Below are 27,905 nucleotides of genomic sequence, written 5' to 3' on the forward strand. Positions count from 1 at the left end.
GAGTGTCAGTCTTTCAGGCGCTACGTCTGCGCGTCCACCATGTTGGAGCGGTCAACATCCGCTTGTGAACAAATTCACTTGTATTGAGAGGTGATGAGTCTCAGCATTAAATCGGCCACAACTTCCTTATTACTCAACCGATTTTCACCAAATTTGTTTTGTCATAATCCTCAGACACAGATTAATCTAGAGTGCACGGACTGCTCTCGGTAGCTTTTCATTCTTTAATAACTGATTGTGCTAATTAGCCATTCGAACCAGCAGAAAAGTTTTCAGTCTGCAAGTCTTCAGTCAAATCAAAATCAAACCTGATGAGCATCTCTGTCCATCATCTCATCAGTCTAACACATCAAAACCCATCAGACAGTCTCAGGGAGCTGTTAGCAGCCTATATTTACATTTATTTTGTTTGTGCACGAATAAAAAAAACAACCAATGTGCGTTAAGTTAAAAATAAACCACGACCACATTTAAAAGAAAACGAGAGAACAAATTAGAACATCATGATCACAAATTAAAAAACACCCATGAAATAAAGAAAACGTGTGCAAGATTAAAAGAAAACAGGGAATGAACTGCAAAACGTTCACTCGAGTGAAGTATTTTTTTTTTTACCTCTGTCCCCTCCGGGGCTCCGTAGCAGAGTGAAGCAGAACTGAACCTATTTCTGTTCTGATAGATATTTCATAAAGCAGCAGCAGATTATCTGAAAATATCCTCTTTACTGCTCACTTTCAGTCAAAGCCTTGTGTGTTTCTCTCTCCAGTAATCTGCTCAGAACAGAAGTGATGATCTTTGTCTATGTGAAGCCACCAGAGCCAATATGTGTGTTAATATCTAAATACATTATTACACTTTTGCATCAAATTTATTGCTGATATCATTACAAGAAATGTCTTGCTGCTCTCAGATATTTGGAGACCTTAAATCCAAATATAATAAATAATAATAATAATCATAATAATAATAAAATGAATTGTACAATTGTATAACTGTAGTTACTGGTTTTCACAGACCTACACTGCTGTGAAAAAGTATTTGCCCCTTCCCAATTTCTTCTATTTTTGCATATCTGTCACACTTGAATGTTTCAGATCATCAAACTACTTTTAATATTAGAGAAAGACCCACATAAACACAAAAAAACTGTTTTTAAATGATGATTTCATTTATTGAAGGAAAAATGCTGTTCAGCCCCACCTGGCCCTAGGGGAAAAAGTAATTGCCCCCTTAATTACAAAATCAACCAGGTAACTAAATTCAATTGACTATTGGGTTCAGTTTCACTAGATACATCCAGGCATGATTACTGCCAGACCTGTTGTATCTAAAGAAACCTGTCTGTCAATGTGAGTCAGGCTAGAAGGTCACAAAAAGCAGTACACGTTGTAAAGAGATTCAAATACAGATATGAAACAGAGTCATTGGAATCTACCAGTCTGGAAGGGGTTACACAGCCATTGTAAAGGCACTGCGACTCCAGCGACCCACAGTGAGAGATTAGTCACAGACAGAGTAGGTGCAAACCACTGCTGACCAAAAAGAACACAAAGGCTCGTCTCACATTTGCCAAAAAACAAATAGATGACACCCAAGACTTTTGGGATAATATTCTGTGGACTGATGAGTCGATAGTGGAACTTATTGTGGAAGACATGAGTTCTGTTACATCTGGCGTAAAGCTAACACTGCATTCCATCATAAGAACATCATGCCAACAGTTAAACATGGTAGTGGTAGTGTGATGGTCTGGGGCTGCTTTGCTACTGCAGGACTTGGACAACTTTTCATATCTGACGGACCCATGAATTCTGCTCTCTATCAGAAAACCCTGAAGGAGAATGTCCGCACGTCAGTTTGTGACCTAAAGCACAGTTCGGTTGTGCAGCAGGACAATGAATCGGAACACACAAGCAAGGCCACCTCTGAATAGCTCAAAAGAAACAAAATTAAGGTTTTGGAGGGATGGATTGCAGTTGTTACTGCCAACCAGTTATTAGGTTTAGGGGAGTAATTACTTTTTCACATGAGTTATATAGATTTAGAACTAATCTTTATCTTTAGTGAATGGAAAGATCATTTAAAAGCTGCATTTTGTGTTAGCAAAGTAGAAGAAATTGCAAATTTTTTCACAGCACTGTATTTCTCATCCTGATAGGCCTCTAAGATTAGTACTCATAGGTTGTCATTGTTGATCTAAATGTCCGACTCTTTCCTGTTCTTTATTTTGTATTCATCATTGTATACTTATTGTAAAATCTTTATTTTTAGTCATGTTGCTCTTGTTGTATTATTGTTTTGCTTTCCGATGCAGAACAGAGGAGGATGGGTTCCTCTGTTGAGTCCTGGCTCCTCTCAATGTTCCTTCCTCTTCCTCTTAAGGCAGGGCTGTCCAATCTTATCCGCAGTGGGCCAGTGTGGGTGCAGGTTTTCAACCCAAACAGAGAAGAGCACTCCTGATTCCACTTGTTTAGTCAGTCAGTCTCAGTCTTTAAACAACTGATCATGTGACCTCCTGCTTTGTTGCACTGAAAACCTGCAGCCACACCGGCCCTTCGCGAATAAGTTTGAACACTCCTGTCTTAATGGGTTAAAGCTGCTTTGTGTAAATGCTTGAAAATACATTTTAAATTGAATATAATTCTCTTGGATATTTCTTTCAGTTTTGTTAGCTTTAAGTTTGAACTAATTCATTAATGAACTTTACAGACACACAAACTGAAATGAACATTAAACACAATCTTATATCTTGATATAACTAACACATTCTGAATGAGTGGATCTCTGTTGGAATTTAACACAACAAGATGCTCATTGTGTGTGTGCATAATTTTGACTGACCGCAGAAAAAAGGAAGGAAAACAGTGTTGATGAAACCCCCACCTTAAACACAACGTTCACACACTCTGTTCTCACACTCTGCACTGTGCACTGAGTTACACAGCTGTGAAAGGTCTTTACAGGAGAATGTAAGTAGTAAAGTAGTCTCTGTCTGATCTATAAATATATTACTGTAACTATGAGTTCCACTATCAGAGTGTAACAGTGGACATGGTGAAAATGTTAAAGCCACAAAGTAGAGTTTCAGTTTCCTCAGTAAGAAGCAAATGGAGTATCTGATGTTTAGTTTGTTACATTAATATGTTGAACTACACAAAGACTTTATTCTGTGTCTTTATTTCACAGTAAATGTGGAATTATGAGCTCTGAATGTGGGATGTTATCACTTGTCACCCTGCTGTGTATTTCAGGTAGGATTACTCTGCTTCTGATGAACAGCTGCAACTATAACAGGAATTATCCTGCTATATTAATCTTTATTAACAATCTTAGATGCTGACTATTAAATAGTCACTTCAGTCAAAATGAGAAGGCCATAATGCCAGGCGACCACTTGCAGCTGTGTGGAGTACGGCTCTAAGGCACCCTTACCTTTGAAGCACTTACCACACTTTAACAGTGAGGGTATGTGGGAATCGTACTCCACACAGGTCGTCTGGCATTACAGCTGGCTATGTTTCCCCTCTGGCTCAGGTTCACAACATTGCCGCAGTGTCCCCTCTTCCAGCACCGGGTGTGTCTGTCCAACCATTGTACTCAGTTGTTTTGTTATTAATGGTCAACAATGCTGTGTTTGCTAGCTGTTGTGTAATGATGAAGAGGCAGAAATGCATTTTAAACAATGTTTGTAACAGCAACGGCAGCACGGTGGCGCAGTGGGTAGCGCTGTCTCCTCACAGCAAGGATGGCCTGGGTTCGATTCCCGGCCGGGCAACCCAGGGTCATTTCTGTGTAGAGTTTGCATGTTCTCCCCGTGTCTGCATGGGTTTCCTCCCACGGTCCAAAGACATGCAGTCAGGCCAATTGGAAATGCTGAATTGCCCCTAGGTGTGTGTGTGTGTGTCTGTCTGTCTGTCTGTCTGCCCTGCGATGGACTGGTGACCTGTCCAGGGTGTATCCTGCCTTCCACCCGATGGCAGCGACCCAGAAGGATAAGCGGTTTAGAGTGTGTGTGCATGTCTGCCCTGCGATGGACTGTGACTGTCCGGGTGTTCTGCCTTCCACGCGATGGCAGCGACCCAGAAGGATAAGCGGTTTAGAGTGTGTGTGTGTAACAACAACAACCCCCCGCTTAAAACTGAACTTGTGGCCCTGATGTGTGTGTGTGTTTCAGGGGTTCAGGCTCAGCACAGTGTAACTCTCTCCTCTCAGAGTCTCTGTGCTCTGCCTGGAACTACAGTGATAATCTAGCATACAGAAAAACTGTGGGCTGAAAAAAGAAAAATAAAGAGCATCAATTAAAAACCAAAGAGAAAAATACAGAGAAATGATCATCACACTTAAATATGTGTGTGTTCTTGACTGAAAGAAGGGACTGTAAGCTGAAAGAGGGAGGCCCCATAATGGGTGTGAGGAGAGCAGTGAGTGAGTCTCTTACCTCTCAGAGCTAAAACAGTGACTCTGCTTAGTCATTAACTTTAGTCAGGATTCATTCCTTCATACTTTCCTGGTAAATGTTTGCCTTATCCCAGTATTCTGTTATCTTCTAGACCTGCTGCCATGACTTCCCCAACATCAGGAAATATAACAGCAGCAGTGACCCTCATATTACTGACAGGTAAACTTTTACATTTTACATCCATTTGTGTGAACATAAAGCTGTAAGTACAAACTCTTTTACATGTCCTGTTTTTTCTGAACATTTTATAAACATGAATAGATTGAGGCAGTGGTAGATCAGCGCTATTCAGATCCAAGTTCTGTGGGTGTGTTTGAGCAGGGAAATGACCAAACTGCTGGACACTGACCCTTCCAGGACTAATAAAATACTCTGGACTAGATTTTTATTTTTTGAACTAGCTTTGTATATTTAATCTACAGATCATCATCATCAGTGCTTGCTTTTGTGTTTTAAGCTATTTTAAACTGAGGTCACTTCCTCTGTGTTTGTCACATCACCAGCCAATTTCACATGCTCTTGAATTTCCTGTAGCAACAGCAGCAGCTTTAACACCCCTGCTGAATCATCCAGCTAAGATCAGCTTTTGCTGCTAGCTGGTTTCAGATGGTCTTTGTTGGTCAGTGTGGTTGACAAGCTGAACATCCAGCTGGACTAAAAAAAGAAAGAAAAAAAAGTGAAAAATGTTTTTTTAAGCTTGATGGTTCAGCTGGTCTACTAGTATGACCAACTTGATCAAGCTGGTCAACCAAACTTAACAGGTTTAATCAGCTTGAGCAGGTCAAGCTGTTTTTCAGTAGGAACTGTAATCTCACTCTGTCAGAAACCAGGAGAGTTTCTCCTCACATGTATCGGTGTTACAGTTTAACATTTTAACAGTTTGATAGTCTCACTATCACCGCATTGAAAACTCAAAATTAAAATCTGAACTCAGCTACACAACATTAACTTGGGCAAGTCATAACAACTCATGACAGTGTATGACATCTGCTGTCGCATAATTTATGGCATGATTATGCCAGTTTTGTCTAGCAAGGTTCAAGTAGCTTTACTGAAAAAATACATTTTATATGCAATTGAAGAAATTTTAACATCATATTTGCATTGTTTCTAAGCATTAGTTTAGGATTATTTCTTTATCCTTTGAACATAATATTTTCACACTTCATTTCTTTCATTTTTTGTCTGTCTCTGTGTTTGTCTATGAAATGAACAAAAAGTAATAAAAAGATAAGATTTCATCTTTACCACATTTAAAGGATTCTTATAAATCATTGTCCTTCATATTTCATGTAATTTGAGATATTTAGAGCCCACTGTGTTGGAGGATTGTGAGACAGAGAGAACACAATCATGTACTGGTTGACTGACTACATGTGTTAAGGGGAAGATGATGTGAATTTGAAAAGTGTGAATTTGATTCTTGACCAAACCATTGCTTTCATGGCTATAAAACAATAAACAAAACAATACGTTGCATATTTGCCAAGGCTGTCCACTATCATGCTGACCGCATCATCCTTACATCACTGTTTTGCTAGCCAAACATCTCCACCTGTTTTCTGGAAGCTGTTGTGATTGTGTGTTTAAAAACAGGCTAAAATCACACAGTGTATGTCTGGTGGGAATCTGCCAAAGCAGAATGTTTAAAGTGACCATCGACTGTCATGGAGTCAGTAACACTTCCCTGTTATCAGAGCCTCATTCACTGCATTTTAAGTCACACGGTATCAGCTGGTATTGGAATCAAAATTCAGATCACAGACACTCTAATCTAACAATTTATGAATGTCTTTAAAGTCTGTATAAGCAAAAAAATTAGGAGGTGGCAAGTAAATCTATGATCAAAACAAGGCCAAATTCACAAAGATATACAACGGCTCTAAGTATTTACATGACATGCCTTTTTCAGGGAACAAATAATTGGTTAACAACTTACAACTGTTCAGTAGAAGTAAATTAGGCTTTGAAAGTTCATGCAAACAGTTGCTACAGGTGTCCCAGCCTCTGTTGATTACTTACAAACCTTATGTCTGGAGAACAGCAGTGCTGGAACAGACTGAATTATTACACCCTCTAGGGCAGTATTTGGACACTGTTATAACCCTTTAAGGTGCAGGTCTTTCCTGACAAAGAAAGCCAGAGTGACAGTGAGTACAGTTTCCTGCACCATCAAAAGGCACTTAAAACTGGAGGAAACTCTGACAGGAAGCAGTGTGACATCTCAAAGCCCCAACAGAGTCAGAAGACAAGTTTCAGTTTAAACTGTGAATCGAAGACTTTGAGCTGCAGGTTTGACTGGTTGAGTAACAGCAAAGGCCAGAATAATTAAGCTCTGAAACACAATGAGGCTCATTTACTAATATCTTCTTAAGTTTTATCTTAAATGTGTTCTTGAGAAAAGTCCCAAGAGAAAGTCTATGTCAGATTCATGATATGAACTGTTCACACCTTTGTGCTCTTGAGTGTGTGTAGATTCTGTTCTTACCTAAGAACAAATCCCAATAAAGAAAACACTGGTGAATGTCAGAATCTGACAAACTACATAAGAACAGTTGGTGAATGAGGCCCATTGTTATTGTAACAGACATGCAGTGTTTTAATCTAGAATATTTGTTCAGACAAACACTATCTAAAATCCATATGAGGATGATGTGGTCAGCATGGTCTTTTTTCAGACACCTCTGGTTGCAAATGTTCTTGGAACATAAATCTGGCTTTTTTCACTACAAGTCTGTCGGTGACCACAGCCACATGGTGCCACTTACCTAGAGGACAACCCCTCTGGCACGGTGAGCTAGACTATTAGAAAGGTGGACAGTAAAAGGCAAAGTTAAAGACGAAGGATGGAAGTTGGCTGTTCATCATAAATTCAAAGCAACATCAGGTCAGTTTCCATCACTCACTGAGCCTGTATTGTGTTTAAAGTGAGCAAATAAAAGCAGAGTTTTACTTCAAGAAAAAGGCTGCTTCATTTTGACTAATTTTCTCTTTCTCATTTCTTTTAGTCCAGCCCAGAAAATGGCCGCCTTCAGCCTCAGCAGGTTGCGCTTTCAGATCTGCTTGATATTATTGCTGTCCGTAACCTTCATTGTGCCTGTCATGATCTATGTGTTTGGCATCCGCTCTGAGCCGACCACAGTGTGGTTCCACAATTTTGCCAAGTTAATCAGGTTCCAAAAAGTCAGAAAGCACACACTAATAAATATGACAGCTGTTCCAGTGAAAGAAGCATCATCCATCCGTTACCATGAAGCGTATCCACACAACTACCACTTCATCATAGATGAGCCCCATAAGTGTGAACAAGAGAACCCATTTCTGGTCCTCATGGTTCCAGTGGCTCCACATGAAATGGAGGCACGCAACGCCATCCGGAGCACATGGGGTAATGAGAGCGTGGTCCAAAACAAAACCATCACGGTGATCTTCTCGCTGGGTCTGCCTGGGATCGAGGCTGAGAAACAACAAGAAGAACTAAGGCTGGAAAGCCAGCAGTACCATGACCTCGTCCAGAGCAACTTCATGGACTCGTACCTCAACTTGACGATAAAGACCATGGTAATCATGGACTGGCTGGCCACACACTGCCCGCAGGCATCCTACGCTATGAAGATAGACTCTGACATGTTCTTGAATCTGGAGAACTTGATGAACTTGTTGCTGAGACCTGATACGCCTAAAGAAAACTACATGACGGGAGAGGTTATGTGGAACAGACCAGTCATCCGGGACAAGAACTCCAAGTGGTACGTGCCAAAGGAATTATATGCTGAAGACTACTACCCAACATACCTGCTGGGGATGGGTTATGTGTTCTCCAATGATCTTTCAGAGAAGATTGTTGAGGTTTCGAAAGAAATAAAGCCATTTAACGTAGAGGATGCATACGTGGGTGCCTGTCTGAAACGAATAGGAATTTCACCTTCAGACCCCCCCAATCCCTCCCAGTTTCAGGACTATTTTAGCGGTAATTATAAACGAGAAGAGTTTGCCAGTGTGATCACCACCATCCTTAACTCCCCACAGCAGCTGATCACATTCTGGCAGGACCTAAAAAGGCCTACATGAAGGACTTGGAGGGAAAAGACTCAAAACTGATTATTTTTTGCATATTTTTGGCTGCAATTTTCTTACAGTGCTTTTGCATTAACTGTATGGAAAAACTTCTGTATCTTTTCCCAATTTAGCCAGAACTGAAAAATGCTGCTTTCATAAGTATTCAATCCCTTCAGACTAGTACTTGATAGAACCACGTAACAGCATCCCACCAGCTTTGCACACTGTTGGGAGAGATGTTCACCTGTTCTTCCTGGTAGAATTACTTCATGTTGATCAGGTTTGTTGGATGGTGCTTGTGGACGACAATTTACTTTTAAATTTTACAAATTACCACCTTTTTGTTGTTCAACTACTCCTGTATTGTTTTGTCCTTGTGTTTGGGATCACTGACTTGCTGAAAGGTGAAGTTTCTCCCAAACTCGTTTTATGTCAGACTAAAGCAGGTTGTCTTGCTGTATCTCTCTGTATTCTGCACCATTAAGAAGATGCCCAGTTCCCACTGAGGAAAAGCATCTCCACAACATGAAGCTCCTCACAACATGATGCTGATGGTGTTTGCTGAGGAGTGAACAGTGTTAGGCTTGCACCACACATAGCACTTTGAAATTTGGCCATACATACACAAAACCTTATCCCACATATTAGCTGAGTCCAGACGTGCTATGGCCTCTCTGTGGTGTCTTTCACAGAGTCCCTCCCTTGCTCTAAAGCTGAGTTTTGAGGGACGGCCTTGTCTCGGCAGTGCCTGCGTTGTGTGGTGCAGTTTCCATTTGTTCAGCGAACACTTGGATATTATTTTGTGGCCATGTCTATAACTTTATTTCTAATTTCCTTAAAATGATCTTTAGTCTTGATTTTCACAGCTTTCCTTCAGATTCACAGTCTGATCAGTTAGATCTGAATTAAGGGGCTTTTTATCCAGAAAAGGTGAACTTTTTAAATGATTCACAAGCAGAGGCGATTGTAAGCCATTTGTGTCCTCATTAGGGCAAAATCTCTCATTTGAGCTTCCACAGCAGAGGGGTTGAATATTTATGGAAAAAGCATTTTTTTCAGGGTGTTTTTTCAGTCATTTTTCTCAAAGAATATTTTCTGATATAACTATATAACTTTTATCACTTTAAAATAATTTCAGTCTCAGTCTTTTAAAAATAAAATATGACAGCACAAAATATCACGGGTTCATTTGTCAGCCAGACGAATCTGATGACTTTTAAGGGGGTTGAATACTTTTGCAAGGCACTGTATGCTACCATAAATAAATGCCCTGTGCAGCAGAACACAGTGTGTGTGTTTATTCATTTCTGTGGCTACATTCATTCTCATTAATCAGTGTGACGTATATTTCTATTCATCCAGCTGTAGTTTGTTCAACTAAATACATTTTTTTTAATGTTCAGCTTTGTTATAAAACATTCTTTAAACATCAAATACATGTAAAAACAGCACTAAGAAATCACATGATTAACAGAGAAAAGCAGATTAAACAAAAATGTCTAAAATATGTTACAAATACAAATAATGAGAGTTGAATCAAACTTAACCTTTTAAGATGATTACTACTCATTTACTCTGTTTTTCTTCTGACTTTTGGCACTTTTTAACAGGGGGCGGCTCTTAGAAGAGGGCGTTCACCTGCACTCTCTATTGGTCAACTGATTTGGAGTGACAGGTCTTCTGAACACATTGTGGCTCAGCATGAACCGCCCCCAGCATGGCAGAACATGTGTATTAAGTGCTGCTATGAGAGCGGCGTTTTACAGGCTTATCCAACATTATGAACAATGTTTATCATATTTCTTTATATTATTAAGGTTACATAAGTTAATGGGTCCCGTGTCGACCTGGGTAAAACGAGAGAACTTAATATGAAGAACAAACTTAGTTATTTATGAATGAACGAAGCTGCGCCACCTTTCAAGTTCTCAGATGCTAGCACTACCTAGCCTAGCAGTGTCTCCTAAGGCTAAATAGGCTAGTCATGCTGATAATGGGACTAAATTGCTTGAACATCTAAAGTTAGTTCACTGTATTAGTGTAAAGACAGTGATTTGGAGCAGCTGCGTCCTGTAAACTAGTGTGCTGAGATAGGAAGCCTGTTTCAGTGACTGACACTGAGATTCTGTGGGTAGAAACAACAAAAGACTGACAGAACAGCCTTTATAACACCCACAACTTACAGCCAACCATGAGAGTGCTGCATTATTTCCCTCGACCCCACAGCACCGCACATTCGATCAACAATTGATTTTTTTTTAGATGAAGTGACTCATTAAAACAACATCGAGAGAGGTAAATATTCTTAATAGCAATGTTGTGTAAAAATGTTGGTTTTAGTGTAACTGGATCCAAAAACAGACCTTTACTCATATTTTTAATACTATTAATATTTAATATATTGCATATCAGAACTCACAGAAGAATCATAACATGAACCAAAAATCATGATAACATTATACTGTGGGGCTTCTAGTGATTCTCACTGCTAATGAATATACAGGGACATGTTGTTAGTTTATCGTGTTCTGTTTCATTTCTACACAGATGATCTACTTTAACTGTTCAGTTGTTTATCTCCCTCTTAACTCTTTGGTTCACATTAAAGAATAACAGTGTTGTTTTTTGTGTAAAAATGATAAACAGTTCAGTGTAAAAAGTGATGATTAGCATCAAAAGTGATTAACTTTAACAATTAATAAGCGTATGGACATCAGAAATGCTCTTTTAATAAGGAGTAATTAAACACCTAAACTGGGAATCATTAATAATCATTTTTTTCAGCACTTCTGACTCGGGCCGACTAATCATAGTATTTATAGGCATCTAAGGTTCTACTAACCAGATTTATTTTGTTATTTATTTATTTACTTCTGGGTCTGAGCCCCAGATGAGCAAACCAGTGGCAACAGTGGCAAGGAAAAACTCCCTCAGAGCAAGAGGAAGAAACCTTGAGAGGAACCAAGACTCAAAAGGGGAACCCATCCTCCTCTGGTTGATACCGGATAGCAAAACAAAAATACAATGAGAGCTTTTTGAATAAACTAGAAATTGTGAAAATTAGGTGGAATTGCCCTTTAAATGCTGCAAATGCTAACTGTTCTCTGTCCTCCTCTAGTGGCTGAGTCTGACTTTGCTCTGATAGAGGACAACAGCTTTAAGCTTCACTATAAGCAGAGACAGAGCAGAGCAGAGCAGAGCAACATGGGACGAGCTCTCAAACCAACAGGTGCTTTTAAATTTTTCATTCAGTGTTTCAAGAATTCTGTTCATTATTTATTATTAAAAGCTAAATATGCTGTAATGATCTTTTTATAGTCATTTTGGTCTCGAGATTTGATTACTACGTTGCAAATATAAAGGATTCATAATTCTTGGTTGTTTACAGGTTTCTCCATCATTTTAGAGTCATTTACAGCTCTGTCCATCATTCTGGACACAGCTAAAATCACTAATGTCACATCTAACATTACTATTAATTATAATGAATTTATATTTCAGATCTATTTTTACAGCTACAAATAATTTAAAATTGCACTATAAACACTATATTATGAAGAGCATGCAAGGCGACTACAGATCCAGTGGGAGACACAAAGAAACACAAAGAGTGATGAGACACTGCACATAGAAATATCATACACTTTACAAATATCCAGATCTCCTGCAACAAGTCCCATAAACAGAAAGCATATTAAAATGAACCTTAACTTTCCTGATCCCAGGACACAAAAATGCACAAATGAAGAAAAAGATATTTAGTTGAATTTCAGGAATCAAATTAGCATCAATAATAAGCATCTACAGACCATTTACAGTGGGTTATCTAAATAATGTGTTACCACTTAATAATCACAGCGATAAAACTCATAAAAAAATAAGAACAGTAATAAAAAATGTTCTCTGAGGGTGTTTGTTTATATATATATATATATATATATATATATATATGTTTGTTTATATATATATATATATATATATATATATATATATATATATATATATATATATTTCCAGTAAAAATTTGTTCTATTCATGAACTACATGGGGTTCGTTGTGATGCTGCATATAAACCCTGTGGTGTTCACTCCTGTTCTAAGTATTCTAAGACTAATTTTCAATATTGGAACTTACCTGGTGCAATGTAAGCCTTGCTCCCAAGCTTGGCCAGCATGTGCAGACTCTTTGGTCTTGGCAGTCTGCTGGGTTTGGCAGCAGCAGGTGGAGGGACAGGTGTTCGGAGAAACAGAAGTGCACAGAGCTCCTCAGGTGTGCACGAGTCCACTCGTACCAGCACAACACACACTAACATACCACCACCACGTCAGCGTCACTGCAGTGCTGAGAATGATCCACCACCCCAAATAGTACCTGTTCTGTGAGGGTCCATGGGGGTCCTGACCACTGAACAGGGTAAATGGAGCTAACAAAGTATGCAGAGAAACAGATGGACCACAGTCTGTAATTGTAGAACTACAAAGTGCACCTGTATAGTAAGTGGTCATAATGTTACGCCTGATCGTGTGTGATATATATATATATATATGTGTGTGTGAACCCTGTGTTTTTCACTTCTGCTCTACATACCGACAAATAAACAAAGACTTTTAAACTAAAACTTTTTAAAAACTTCATCTTACCAGGTTCAATGTAGGCCTTGTTCCCTTTCTTGGCCAGCATGTGCAGACTCCTCAGTCTGGGCAACCTGCTGGGTTAGGTGCAGGTGGAGGGACAGGTGTGCAGATTGAGGAAAATACACAGAGCTCCTTCGGATTGCACCAATCCACAGGTGAATATGTTTCTATTGCGTGCACATTTCCAAAGGGCTCAGAGTGCAGAGGCAGCCTCCCTCCATCTTGGGCGGGCTTTTCAGTGTCCTCACTCTCTAGTTCCTGGATGTTGTTTGCCATGGAGCGCAGGTTCTATACCTGAGACAGTGGACACAAAAGAAGCACAGTGAGCCTCTGTCTGTAGTTCAGTTGCTGATTGTTCTCTTAGAACATGAGTGACTATGACTGTGTGTAATGACATACAAACACTCTGAAGAAAGAAATCTTTTCAGTACAGATGGAAAATGTAAAGCTGCTATTTGGAGTCTTTTTACAGAGTGCTCAGTTTTCACTACAGGAGCTTTTGTACAGAGTGTGTATGAAAAGTGTGTCTGGCCTCCTGGATGACGGTCAGGCAAATGTCATCTATCTCAGACAGTAGGACTTCATCGTGGTGCTCTGCCAGAGCACGCCCCAGTTTCAGCCCCTCTATCTTCCACTCACTGTTTCAAAAGAAAGACATTAGAATGAGATGAACATCACAGTAAACATGATAAAGACTGATTCAGCCAGTATGTTAAACATTTAACACAGGAGCAGCACTAGCTGTGGATAATGGACATTTTCAGTGGAAACATTTGAAGATTCTGATTATTAGAAAATTCAGACAGTAATTTTTGTTTGTATGTTACACAATATTTAAACTGTATATTATCAGCCACTATAACTCTAGTCTGAACACTATCCTGAAACACATCACTGCTCCTTATCTTCTGTCTGCACACTGTAAGTTTGGTGTTTCTACTCTGGTTCACTAAAGTCATACCATTCCTCATCTTGCAGCAGTTTAAATGCCTGTCTGACAGCAAGTTCAGGACTAGACAGCAGCTGTTCACTAATCAAAGCCAGAGACTTAAGTGTCTCTGCTGTTGCCTGACAAAGTTCAGCAGCCTTTGGAGCAGCTCTTTTGACTTCAGGCTCCACCTGGACTTCTTTTTTTCTCCTCTGATGAAACATTTGGGGCAGTGCTGTTCTCTGCAGCCTCCACATCAGCTTCTGCTGGTCTCCTCCTCTGTCTATCTAGGCCTCTCCATCTGGGTATCTTGATCACTACAATTATTTGTTCATCATTTATTAACATTTGTACATCATCCGTTTGTTAACAGCCACAGCACATAAAGTATTCTCAGTCCTGTTCATTAAAATCATGAAAATAAGATTTTGTAGTAATGTCCATCTCTCTCAGCTTTTCTCCAGGATCCAGAGCTCCTGCATCTTCAGCTCTGAAAGTCCAGTCCACTGAGCTCATGGTGAGTGTTGTGTTGTTTATGTTGGGGGTTTATGGTTTTGGATCTGGCTGTAGGTCTGAGATGATCATCAGCTGCTTAAGCTGTCAGAGGTCTGTGGATCATGAAGAGATGATCTAGTGAAAGTTTTTTCCAGTTAGCCAAATGTAAAACATTAAAGTCTTTAAAATGATTGTAGGTGTAGTAACATCATTTAGTCACTTGATGGCAGCAGTTTGTGTGCCAAACATAGATATACATACCTAGATACAGAGTTATCTGTTGTTCTTTATCTGAGGCGATACACCTGAGCATCCGCCATGTTGGAGCGGTCAAGATCCGCTTGTGAACAAATTCACTTGTATTGACAGACGATGAAGTCTCAAGATTAAATTGGCCACAATTTTCACCAATTTTTATTTTTTTTTATAATCCTCAGACATAGATTAATCTAGGTTGCACAGACTGCTCTCGGTAGTGTTTATTTCTAAAATAACTGATCATGCTAATTATTTCTACAAGGTTCTAATAGTCCCTCTCAGCACATATTTCTCTATTTCTTCGCACTGACTGGTTAGCTTTATTAGCATTACTAGCTAAAGCTAATCTCACTGCCTCAGTTTTAGTGTGCAGTGACTATGAGAGATTATTGTGTCCAGTCATTTGATTTAAAAATTGCTTAATTTAACGTTAGCCTACTAAAAATCTCAAAGGGCATTCAGGGTAAGAGAAAACATTTTCAGATATAACACTGCTGTACCATTATCAGCACTACGTTTGCCATTCAGAAAAAAACAAAAAGTCTCAGTCGCTGTAGACACAGTCTTTCCGCTTTCATTTCCTCTTATTACCTTTGTGTGTTAATGTCAAAGAAAACTTAACGTAACAGCAAATTAAAAGTGAAATGAAATATCACAGTGATGATGGGGTATAATGAGGAGACTGAGTTAAACTTAACAGGAATAACGTTAGCACAGCCAGCTAAATCTTTGAGAAATGGAAACTGAAACTGGGGAGTGGTGAGGCTCGGTTAAAACAGCAAGGTGCTGTCACAACATAATTTATCACAATGTAGTTTTTTAGCAATTTAGTAAAAAATCTTATCTTGATCATTCCATGCTGAAACTTTGAAAAATTGATGGAATTGCCCTTTTAAGTTTACATTTGGGTCATACCACACTAACTCGTCTAGGGCCTATCAGGTCACATCATTGATTTCCATGAAAGAAATTAAGCAAAAACATTTGATTTAATTAAAGAAAATCACTGCTGCAGCGCTATAAGACAACCATTGACAGAAACAAGGGAATGTAACGAGGCTGATACTGTGATAAACACAAACGTACAGACCACGGTAGATCAGTGTAAAACACCAACTTTCATCATATTCTTGTATCATGAGAGAATTTAAAGTGAATGAATACAGTATTTTTTTTAGAAATTAAGTATTTATGTGTATAATGTACTGAAACTACAAGATCCACAATACATTGCTGAAACAGGAGCATGAGATACACATTAGTGGGAGGAGCTTCTCTTCCCTCATGGTGTCAAAGTGAGATGAACTATTATCTGTTTACAGAGATGTATTAAAAAAGCCTGTTCACTTCTGATGTTCTCATAGACGCTGTTTAAACTCTCCACACTTGTTATGAGACAGTAAAACTGAATCACAGATGAGACTGATTTAAACACCATGTGTGGAAGACAGACTGTAGATTAAATTTCTAGATGCTGTGAATCTGTTTGTCCAGATTTTAAAGCTTGAACTAATGTGAGCTTTTCGGGACTGAGGATAAACTAACACTAATCAGTTTTAAGATTCATGATCGCTTTGCAGCTTCAGCTAAATGGTCACTGCAAGCACTCTGTGTTTGGCCTTGTGGTTGAGAGTATAAAGTGGGCTAAGTGTCATGATTCTAAACATATACTCAACTGACTGATGATGTAAGCTCCTCTCTCATGTGCTTTCCTCTTGAGTTTGTGTTTTATGACCAGTTATTCAAATATAAAGTTCTGTGTGCATTAGTGTAGAAATAATACATATTGTTCCGTAGCAGGGGCGCTGCATTCATTGTGTTGTCCAGTTACACAAACAGATGAAGGACTGAGCTATTGTAAAGACTGCTCTAGAAGCAGTGCCCCAAAAATACTCTTAACAGCTTCACCACATTTACTAGCATAGCAGCACAAGGTCACTAATGTCTTTCAGACAGTGACATAAATACTGGAGGAAGGAAAGCAATATGTACTCCCTAATACAGATACTGACACAATCGTACACTCAGAGAAAGATCCACTTTACATTAGTTAGCTAACAACAAATCTCACCAGTTGGCTTCCATTCCATTCCAAAACTCATCCATGATTTTTCAAACAGATCCTTCACAGTCTGCAACATGATATATTCATTTTTTAATCGATTAAAAATCTGAAATAGGTATTGTAAATGTTTAGGTTAATGTTAGTTGCTAGTCTGGGAGGTGGTGTGCATTTAGAGAGTCAACTTGTTTGAGACGTAACAAAAGCGAGTAAACAAGCAAATTATGTATGCATGTGCTTGTATGTTCCCTAGAAGTGAAAGAGGAGGGGAGAACACAGTGAGAGCAGTGAAGACTCTACTGAAGACAGAAGAAAAACCCTATAAAGCAAAGATATCATACAGAGCATCACAGCTTCACACTCTGAGGGAGAAACTGTAGGATTATGAGGAAACCATGATGAGCAAAGATTACCATCATTTTCTCAGGTTCTGGTTGTTAGGGAAGTAAAACCCTTAAAAGTCCATCACAAGTCAGTATGACCAACCTCATACCTGACTGACCAGAGCTCAAGGCCTTTAACTGGAAACAGAGACCTAAAATACAAACACACTGCTTGGAATAATAGATGATGCAGTGATGTTACAGCCATCAGTGGAAAGACAGCACAGTTAGCCTTGCTCTCTCTAGGTGGGCAGGATGGCCCCTCCTTCTTGTGGTCTTCAAAAGAGACTGGTAAGCTACAAGAGGGAGGAGTAATGAATGCACAAACACACCTGCCCTGTCTCTGCTTGTTCGCAAGTGTAAAGCAAGTAAGAGTGAGCTGAGTAGTGATCAACACTCACTACTTATAAGAGTGACCTGCTTGGTCTGTTATTTTAGGCAGAATTTGTTCATTTTATCACTCAAATTTTGCCAAAATCTGTTATTTTTTAGACCTTTAAGAATCGGCAGTGTTTGAAGGGTAAACTGTCATGTCTACCAGAACATCAGGAAATATCACAGCAGCAGTGACCCTCATATTACTGACAGGAAAACTTTCACATTTATACAAGTTGTGTAAACTTGAAAGTGTACAAGTTAGAAAGGTCATTCAGCATGTCCAGTTATTTTTGTTAGTCTTTTTTTTATAACATTTTAGACGCTGGGGCTGGAGGTCTTTCTTAAAATATTTCATATTGAATACTTTAACCTGAGGTCACTTCCTCTGTGGTTTTTTAACACCACCAGCCAACTTCACATGTGTGTTGCTCATAGCAACAGCAGCAGTTCACACTGTGGTCACTCTGTCAGTTAGAGCATGAGAGTTTCCCCTTCACATCTAACTTTTGCTTCTGGTGTGTGTGTGTGTGTGTGCGTGTGTGTGTGTGTGTGTGTGTGTGTGTGTGTGTGTGTGTGTGTTTCAGGAGTTCAGGCTCAGCACAGTGTAACTCTCTCCTCTCAGAGTCTCTGTGCTGTTACTGGATCTACAGTGATAATCTCCTGTAAATATACAACAGCTGATTCCTCCAGAGTCAGAGAGAGAGAGTGGTATCAGCTCCAGAGCTCTGGTGGAGAAGAACGAGTCCTGAGTAAAGATCCTCAATACTCAGCACGAGTTTCTGTAAGAACAGAGCAGAATGACTGTGATCTGACAGTGAGGGATGTGAGAGTGAGAGACTCTGGAGTTTATAACTTCAGATTTAGAACATCAAGCAGTGACTGGATATCAGCTTCATCTGGAGTTAATCTGTTACAGGTAAATATCATGCAGAATGCAGAATCTGACTGTTACAGATGAATAAACACTGATGCACAGTTTCTGTTCTTTCAAATAAAGCCAGGGTTACACTACACAACTTTTACCCAAATTTTACAACTGATTTTCAGTCTAGCTCAGTCTGTGCTGGGTGGTTCTAGTCTTCAGATTTAGGGGCAGTCAAAGTTGACAATAGGGAGAGAAAATCAATTAGTGTGTGAGGGGCACAGACATTTTTTGCCACCTAAATAAATTTCAGAGCAATTGGAATATATCAAATGTTTGATTGTTTTTTTTTAATGACTCTAGATGTAGTAATCTAGTAGTGTACACTGGTCAACGACTCAGTTTGAAAGAATTACTCCAACAGCTGTGTCCTTGGTGAAGTGGCTCCACAGCATACCCTGCTCCAGGTGAGCCATTCTCGTCTGCCCCTGGAGGGCAGCCAAACGCTAGCTCCATGGGTGTCCTCTCATTGGTGCATCAGAGCAGAGAGACTAAGTGGGGCACGCAACTGCTGCAGTGATTGTTTCTTTGCTATGCACTGGTCACAGCAATGCATGTCAAGCTCCACATCCATGTGGCAGTCTGTATGCCCACACCTGAGCTTGCACGCATCCTATATAGGCGCAAGCTAGAACTCATGCACTCGGCTGAGGCTCCCCGCCACTACTGTAAGCTGCTTCCTCTCTCTTATGTCGACCTGGCTGCCAATGATGGACGTGAGTTGGAAGGTTGTCACTTCCCAGTTGGCCAGTGTGCCACTCTCGGTCTGAGAGAGCATGCCTGGCCATAGCAGCGACACTGACGAGCCAGTGTCAACGAGGGCAGTGAGCTGTTTCCTGTCCACACCGCAACCTCAATGCCTAGCTGCCCTATCGATCGCTGCACATTAGCTAGTTCCTTACGTAGACTGCATGTGGGTGAGGGGCACCGCACCCCACTGCCCGGCACACCACAAGTCTAAAGGAAATTGCACTCTTCCCCAGGGCTGGGTGGATGGGCCACCCCCAGTCACTTGTGCTTCACGGCGGCTTGCTGCTTTCTTTTGCTGTCTTTGGAAGAGTGTACTCTTCTCCTGGGCCCCCTTAGCCCGGTTCTTAACAGCGTCTTCTTATCCTCCACCAGCCTCAACTCCCTCCTCCTGTCGCTAGAAATTCATAACCATAAAGCAGCTTTATTTTGACCTGGCAGCCAGAGTAGAGGAAAATCGCTCTTATTTCCAAGAGGGAAATATGCTTTTTAAACCTTTAGCTTTGGCATGTTACAAAATCCCACCTGGAGTTATTAATTTGACATGGGTTACTTAAACATCCAACTGAAAACCTTTACTTACTGTTTTTAGAACTTAATATAGCTTGCTGAAGCATGCGCAACGCATCATGGGAACCCAGGCGTGCTCTAACGCCACAGTATAATCTTGCCTTACAACAACCAGCATGCATCCCTTGGCTTAAAACCAAATGTGTTTTAGGCCAAAACCTTATCTCAGCACTATCGTAAAACCATGTTTCAAGCATCAGACAGTGTATGGTTAACCATTTCATGTGATAGATTTCTGTGAGGAAGCTTTTAAAGGGGTTAAGTGCTTTAAAAGTTTGGTTCCTATCACCGCTGTGAACTATTGTGGCATGGCAAGTTTCTCTAGAACAGAGTATTTCACATGAAACCACTCTGACTGACTTTATTTGTATATAAACAATTTTACTGTGCAGAAATGTAGAAAATTCTTGGAGCTTAAGGCGCAAGCAAAACTGAGTGCTTGTACATCAGATCCCACAAATAAATACTACCACACTGATCACACATCTTTACATCCATGATACCACACATCTTTACATCCATGATCCTCACCTAAATATGTTTTACCTGGTGCTTCTTTACTGTCTGAGCACAAATGGTGGTGAAAATGGCAGCTGCAGCAAGCCAACGTTTGTCTAATTTGTGTGAGTTCAGTGAGTTCAGTTTGGTTCAGCAACAATTCAGGTTGTGTAGTGTGTGATCCCAAGTTGTACAGTGTGCAAAATCCAGCTGAATAGTGTGAGACACCCAGTCTTAAATGATCTGTTGACTTTAGACGTCATGTAGTGTGTGCAAGGCTTTAGATGTATAAATGTGATTCTGTAGATGTGATGTGTGTGTAGATTTGCAGGTGAAGGTGGATCGTAAGACTGCAGGTCACAGAGAGGTAAAAGTGATGTGTAGCTCCACCTGCAGACCCAGTGCAGAACTGTCCTACTACTGGTACAGGAATGGACAATACCAGGCATACACAAATGATTTCAGCATTCAGCTAGACACCACTCTTCCGTCTGATGAGGGCAGCTACTTCTGTAAGATGTATGGCAGCTGGCAGCGCTCTCCTCCAGTGTGTAAGTGATACTCAGCCAAAACCTTGACTATAACCCCAACTTTATTCCAGCATCTCTTAAAAACTGCAAATCAGTAAGTTAATTTTGAAGTTACTCTCATAGAAATTGGCTTAAAATTGCCTGAGGAATGAAAGTAGTCCTCCATAATGCTCGCAAAAAATGCAAGTCTCTCCTACTGGCTTTCAAAGGGGGAAGTATTTAATTGATTAAAGCTTTGGATTCATTACTTATATCAGCTGTGTTATGTTTACAGGCAGACCAGGCTGTTTCATTTTAATTACTAAGACTTGAAAAAACGCAGTGCAGTTTACTAATGACTTCGTTACAACATTTACAGGCCTGCTAAACCTAAAAAAATGAAACTGTATAGTGCCCGTAATCTGCACCAGATGAGGGTGAGGAGATTAACTAAAAAGATCACGGTCACACTTGTGAGAAAAAATCGTATGTGCTCCTGAGTTTTGTGATGCTCTAGTGCTCATGGTAGTTGTAGTCAATTATGTAATTTGTGAACTATACTCACTACTGGATGTGTGCAATATTGAACTACCTCTTCCATCTGCACTTTACCCTTTTGTTATCTTTAGCATATATTCTCTTTTAGAAGTACCTGATTAAAAAAATAAAAAAACTACATATTATATACCATGAGCAATGCAGCTTCATTAGGTAATAAACTGACAGTTCCAGTTTAAGAATTATAAAAGAATTATATTCATACCTCAGTTAGCTCACCTGCCATTTAAAAAAAAGAAAAAAGACTGTATTTTAGAGTGATAAAATGAGTGATAAGATAAGATTTTCTACCATAAGTGGAGATGGCAGTGAACTGCCATTTGGCAGCTGGGGGGTGGGGGGTTTACTGTGCCGGTAACGTTAGCCGTTAGTGTTAGTTACCTGTGACCTGTTGTGTAAAGTCAGGGTTACACTACGCTACGTTTATCCCAATTTCATCTCAGATTCTCAGTCTGGCTCAGTCTGTACTGGTTGGCTCTAGTCTGCAGATTTTGGGTCAGTCAGAGTCGACAGTTGGGAAAGTAAACTGAATAGTGTGCAAGGGGTGCAGACTCACGTTTCAGAGTAGTGTCACTGGTCAGTGACTCAGAATCTGAATGGATTCTTTCAAAAGCCAATGAAAACTGAGAACATATATATATATATATATATATAGTACCAAATATGTATTATATAGTACCAAAGATGCACACAAAACAGCAGTTATTTAGAGTATTCAGATTTTCTCACATTGGCTTCCATTCAGTTACTTGAGGCTCTGTTCTCTGCTCGTTTATTTAAGAGTTTTTACATATTTTTGATGATCCAGTTTGTGTGTTTCAGGTGTTTCTGCTGATTCAAATCAGAACAGCTGCTGGAGTGTGACTTACTCCCCTAAAGCTATCTGTGCTCTGATTGGTTCATCAGTGGACATTGACAGTTACTACACCTTCCCTGATGATCAGAAGGTCACTAAATCAGTGTGGTTCATTAAAGAGCAGGCTGGTGCTGAGCCTGTGGATGTGAGAGAGGATGAGGAGTATCAGAGACGAGTGCAGTACAGACAGAGCTTCCAGAATGACTGTAGTATGAGAATCACTCACCTGAGAGAGAGAGACGCTCAAACATACAGATTCAGATTCTACACTGATGGAGGTGAATACACTGGACAACCTGGAGTCACTTTGTCTGTTACAGGTAGAGCCACATAATGTAAAACAGGTTTAGTCAACTATAACTATATCATATTGCTGAAAATAACACTACAGTTTGTTTACAATCTCCTGCAGATCTGAAGGTTACAGTGTCAGACACAGGGACAGGAGGAAAGAAACTGAACTGTAGCAGCACCTGCACTCTGCCTAACTACCACACTTACATGTGGTACAAGAATGGACAGCCTGTATCTGACCAGTATGGAAACAGTAGAAGACAGTATCTGTCTGTTGTTACTGTGGGTGCAGACAGCTACTCCTGTGCTGTGAAAGGATATGAGGAGCTCTGCTCTCCTGCTGTCTGTAAGAACTTCATTTTAAACTTTACTCACTCTGTCATCTATCAGTGTTTTCATTGCTTCTGATTTTTCAGGCTGTTTGGCCCAAACTAGTCACTAACCAGGTTAAAACCACTTGTGAATAAGAATGTGTTTTTTTTTAATAGACTCTCCCAGAAACACCAGTGCAGTGATCATTCCCTCTGGAGAGAGAGTGGAGGGAGATTCAGTGACTCTGAGCTGCAGCAGTGATGCAAACCCTCCTGTTCTCATCTACTCCTGGTTTAAGCAGAGAGCAGCTGCAGACGCACCACTGACAACAGGCCAGAATTACACCATCACCAACATCAGCTCCCAGCACAGTGGACTCTACTACTGCACTGCTCACAACCAGCTAGGACAGCACAACTCAACACCCACCAGCCTTGATGTGTTATGTAAGGACATCATAGTTTCAATCCCACATATTGTTGTTCTACATACAGTAATCAGTAGTTTTTCTAAACATACTGAAAGAGTGTTTTTTCAGTGGGTTTAACCACCGTTAAAGGGTTCTGTATGGTTCTGTTTTAGTGTATTAGGTTTTATTGCTTGTTGAGTCTCTGTTTTGTTCAGACCCTCCCAGACCCCCGTCTATATCTGAGTATGTATCTGGAGACTCAGTCACGTTGGTGTGTGTCAGTGACTCCAACCCTGCCAGCTCTTACACCTGGTACAATAAGACAGGAAGTGATGCCATACTGATTGGAAACAGCACCCATTTAACTTTACCAGCTGGAAAATTTGAACTTTTCTTTTGTAAAGCAGAGAATCGATTTGGATCATTCAACTCATCAGAATGGTCTTTTACAGCAGGTATGTTCTGATTTGAATTTATTACATTCTTGCTTACTAAAGAAAGAAAGATCAACAACAAACATATCAGTTCTCTTCTCAAAGCCAAATAAAAATAAATTACACCTTGATAACTGGAGAGATAGAATCCTTTCCTGTGAGTATAAGCTGCTTTCATATGTATATGTCAATACACTGAAAAGGGGGCTGGGTAGGATAATCGACAAAACCCACTCTGCTTTCATTAAGGGGGAGATATAGTCAGTGTCATATTCAACTAGTGCTCAATAAAATGTATTTATTTTTAGGCTTTTAAGGCTTTTAATACTTTGGAACACAAATTTCTGTTTAAAACCCTGGAAGTATTAGATTTTGGACTTCATTTATGCAAAGTAAGTTATTTGTTTTATTTCGATAGTAGTATGTCTCTTACCCAAGGTTCATCACCTACATTTCAAATTATGAAAGTATTTCACCAGGGATGTCATATTTATTTTAGCTGTTGGGTTAATTACTTTTGTCTGAGGACATTCAATGCATAGACATTCTGGTTAGAGAATGTATTATATTACAAATCAAGACTTGCCTATTTTAGGTTGTATTCTTTTGTCTAAAATGGGGAGTGAGTCGAGGCTTATTTATCCATGTCACTCTTTACATATATCTCAGAAAGCAATTCAGTCAGCCAACTCTGTCATATTTATGTGCAGGGATAAAGCTTACGGAAACCTCAAGTAATCAAAGATTATGATAAAGGAGATTTAAAAGCCATATCTTTTGAATCTCTTCTTGGGATGTTTAGGGTTAAATGGCTGAGAGGTTGTATCATTAAAACAGTTAAAACAGTTTCCTCAGTTTTATCCAAAGATATTTTCAAACTTTTTTCTTGAAATCCTACTTTTTTGTTGCCTACTTTGAAAATCCCTAGACTTGTTTGATTCAAGCTTCCTGTAATGTCAATAAGAGACAAAGCCTTTTGTTTTTATCTGTCATTTCCGGGTTGATCCTACAAGACATGTTGTAAAATTATGCTTAACATCTTTTGGCTTAGAAAGCTTCTTCAGAAGAGATTTAAATTTGAGATTAAGACAACTGTACACTCATCCTTTCAGTGTGGATTTACCTGTTCATTTTGGAGAGATGTACACAGATGGTTGTCTTTAAAAACGAATAATGCGGCTCCTTTTGAACACTGTGAAATGTTTAAAACATAATTTGGAGCCGCACACATTTGATTTAATGAACGTCATTATTAATTTGGGTATGTATTATATTCATATATGTAAATGAAAACAAAAATGCAGATCCTCTTGTAATTGTAATTTTTAATCTGTGCTCCAGTTTTTTCTCTTGCTTCTTTTTGTTTTATCTGTTTTTGTGTTGCCTTGTGTCCTTTCAGTATGTTTTTGTAATGCCTGTGTCACATTCTTCATCTTTGTTTTCTTTGTTTATTGACTGCCCCCCCCCATTTCACTCTAATTTTGTTACCTAAATCTCTATTTATTCATTTTTTTAACATCTACACTGATACAGATGTACACAGAACACAGCAGTGAAATATGCAGCCTCTGCAGTCGGTGTGGTTCTGCTCCTGATACTGTTTGCTGCCCTCCTGTTGATGAGGTGAGAACCTAAAACCACATTTACAAATTACCCACCACACCACCTCCCCTATACCCTCCAGATTCCTCCCTTCACACACATCTCTCTGTCCTCTAAGAACGGGTCTTATATTTTAGTCTAAAGCAGAAGCTGTTCAGAGCTCCCGCCAAATCTCTAGCCAGTTCTCTCCTCTTTTACAGTCTCACAGATAGATGACAACATATGCAGACATTCCCCACTACCCACTAGATGTGCTACTGCTATCTGAAGAGCGTGAAAACATATGGTTTAATGAATGTGATCACTACATGGTGTGGTTGTTTAGAGGCCTCAGGCTTACATGTCAGATGTACATGTAATTTAGGGTTGGGCTCAGAACTGGCTTACAGCTCTGCACACACTCTTCCTCTTTGCACCTCACCCTGCGTGTGTTAATGATGCGCCCCCAAAGTGGCCAGCAGTGGGGGAGGGAGGTGTTTTAGCAGTGCACAGCTATAGCATTTTTTTTTAAATATATGAATAAAACATAAAAAACAAACTCCACTCTAAAACAGGCAGATATAGACCTTTACTACATTCGGCTAAATTTCATATTTAGATCTTTTTCTTATTTTTAACTGTTAACCAACCCTTAATCTGGGGGTGCTGCCGCATCCTCAGCACTTACACTTCTGAAGTTTCTGATTTTAACCACATGTATTTATGCTTGGTAATCAAATGTGTCTTCGGTTAGTTAAAGTGAAATCTGATTGCTATATGATGAGTATGCAAAATAAGTTCATATACAACAACCAATAGTGTTGTTTCTGTTCAGAAGATGACTTCCACCATAAAAATCAGTTTTGTGTCTCCTTTACAGCAGTGTTTATACGACGGCTTTTAGAATTAGTGTGTTAGTCATAGCGTAATGATCAGCTGTAAATGAGGTCGTTCTAATATTTTCAGGGTTTAAGCCACAACAATGACTGTGTATGTGTACCATGTGCTAAATCATATTATCTATATATTAATTATAGTCTCAACTTCAACACCATTCTGTATACATTAAAAATCATTTAATGTAATTTGTGTGACCAGGAGGAAGAGAGGAGCAGAGAAAGACACAGATATTCAGGTACTGAGAGAGGATTTCACTCTTTCTCTGTCTACATACTCCTATAAAGCTGCTACTGAATAAAGACTGAAGTTGTTCTCCTCATCTCTCTAAAAGACTCCAGATCCTGCAGACCACATTTACACAGCTCTGAATCCCACCACCATGACCTCAGATTATGACACTCTCATAGTAAGTCTACATTCTTTGTGTGTGTACGTTACTTTGCAGAGTGTGTTTAATTGTGTTTGTTTTCATTTTTGTCTTCAGCATCTTACAGACTCTCCCAGTGACACATACTCAACACTAAACCCTGAAACCATGAGCTCTGATTACGACACTCTGACAGTAAGTCTGCAGTGGGAGAGTTTCTTTCTCATGTGTGTGAATGTGTGAGTTTGTGTGTTTATTCACTAGTTTGAATATATAATAGTTTCTGTGATGTGATTTTTTCAGGCTGTTTATCCTCACAGAGAGATGAGAAGAGCTCCAGGAATGAAGAATGAAAACTGACAGCTTTGTTAAATGACTTTATTTTCACCATCATGATTTCAGCAGCATGAACAGTCTGCTAAAGACACACAGGAGAGGAGTTTATGATTAAATAGCTTTATGGAGGTCATAACAAACCCATACTGTGTTAAAGTGAAATTGAAAACTGAGTTACTTTTATGTCTGAAGTATCTTTTTTCCGGTGTTGTTCAAATTGATGTAAAAATAGAAATTAGAAAGTTCTGCCTATATATAGAGATTCTGAATGCATTCAACCAAGTCTAGAGACAATTCCATGTCTAACATTCAGTTTATTTGAATATTCATATGTTTTATGGTTATGTCATTGCATTAAAATATGTGCTTTTTAAGCAGGGGTCTCATACTGAGGTCCTGGAGGGTCACAGCTCTGCAGAGACTGTTTTTCTTCTTTAACTTTGCAGATTCAACTAATGAAGTCTTTGTAATCACCTGATGAATCAGGTGTGTTAAGAGAGGCAGAGTGATAAACTGTGCAGTGCTGTGGTTCTCACGCTCAGGTTTGTTTTTCACTTTCTGTTTTTTCAGGTTTTCTGTCCTAAACAGTAATCTGACCAGACTGTGGGTGGAGGAAATTTGCCAGACAAAAAAATGTTAGATTATTTGTTAGAGAACATTTGTTCCTTTAATTCTGTAAAGCAAAAGAATTTGATTGGTTGCCATTACTGGTAGTGAGTGCTAATTAGTTGGTCTTACTGCTACTGAGTGCTGATTGGTTGGCGTTACTACTACTGAGTGCTGATTGGTTGGCGTTACTGGTGCAGACTGGTGCGGAACCAACAACCTGTCTCTGAATGTAAACAAAACTAAGGAGATGGTTGTTGACTTCCGAAGAGTGCGAGGTGACCACCCCCCACTTAACATCACTGGCTCTGCTGTGGAGATCATCAGCAGCACCAAGTTCCTCGGTGTCC

The 27,905-nt window shown here is 39.6% G+C and overlaps 1 protein-coding gene across 3 annotated transcripts; it reads left to right on the forward strand.

Moving 5' to 3' along the window:
* The first annotated feature begins 2,898 nt into the window (after positions 1-2,898).
* LOC118801221 (beta-1,3-galactosyltransferase 2-like) lies at positions 2,899-10,060 on the forward strand. Of its 3 annotated transcripts, none has more exons than XM_036561402.1 (4): positions 2,899-2,969; positions 4,551-4,618; positions 7,210-7,346; positions 7,468-10,060. In XM_036561402.1, exon 4 carries the CDS (start codon positions 7,481-7,483, stop codon positions 8,528-8,530), a length of 1,050 nt encoding a protein of 349 aa, XP_036417295.1. In that variant the 5' UTR covers positions 2,899-2,969; positions 4,551-4,618; positions 7,210-7,346; positions 7,468-7,480; the 3' UTR covers positions 8,531-10,060. The 3 variants fall into 3 exon arrangements, with proteins under 3 accessions (XP_036417295.1, XP_036417296.1, XP_036417297.1); XM_036561403.1 differs by having other exon boundaries at positions 7,473-10,060; XM_036561404.1 differs by lacking the exon at positions 7,210-7,346 and having other exon boundaries at positions 2,905-2,969.
* Positions 10,061-27,905: the final 17,845 nt, after the last annotated feature.

This window comes from Colossoma macropomum, unplaced genomic scaffold (genome assembly GCF_904425465.1).
Source record: "Colossoma macropomum unplaced genomic scaffold, Colossoma_macropomum, whole genome shotgun sequence".
Taxonomy (NCBI): Eukaryota; Metazoa; Chordata; class Actinopteri; order Characiformes; family Serrasalmidae; genus Colossoma; species Colossoma macropomum.

What these genes read in the sequence shown, in the direction of transcription:
- LOC118801221 (XM_036561402.1), top strand. Translation starts at nt 7,481, where the DNA reads ATGGCCGCCTTCAGCCTCAGCAGGTTGCGCTTTCAGATCTGCTTGATA.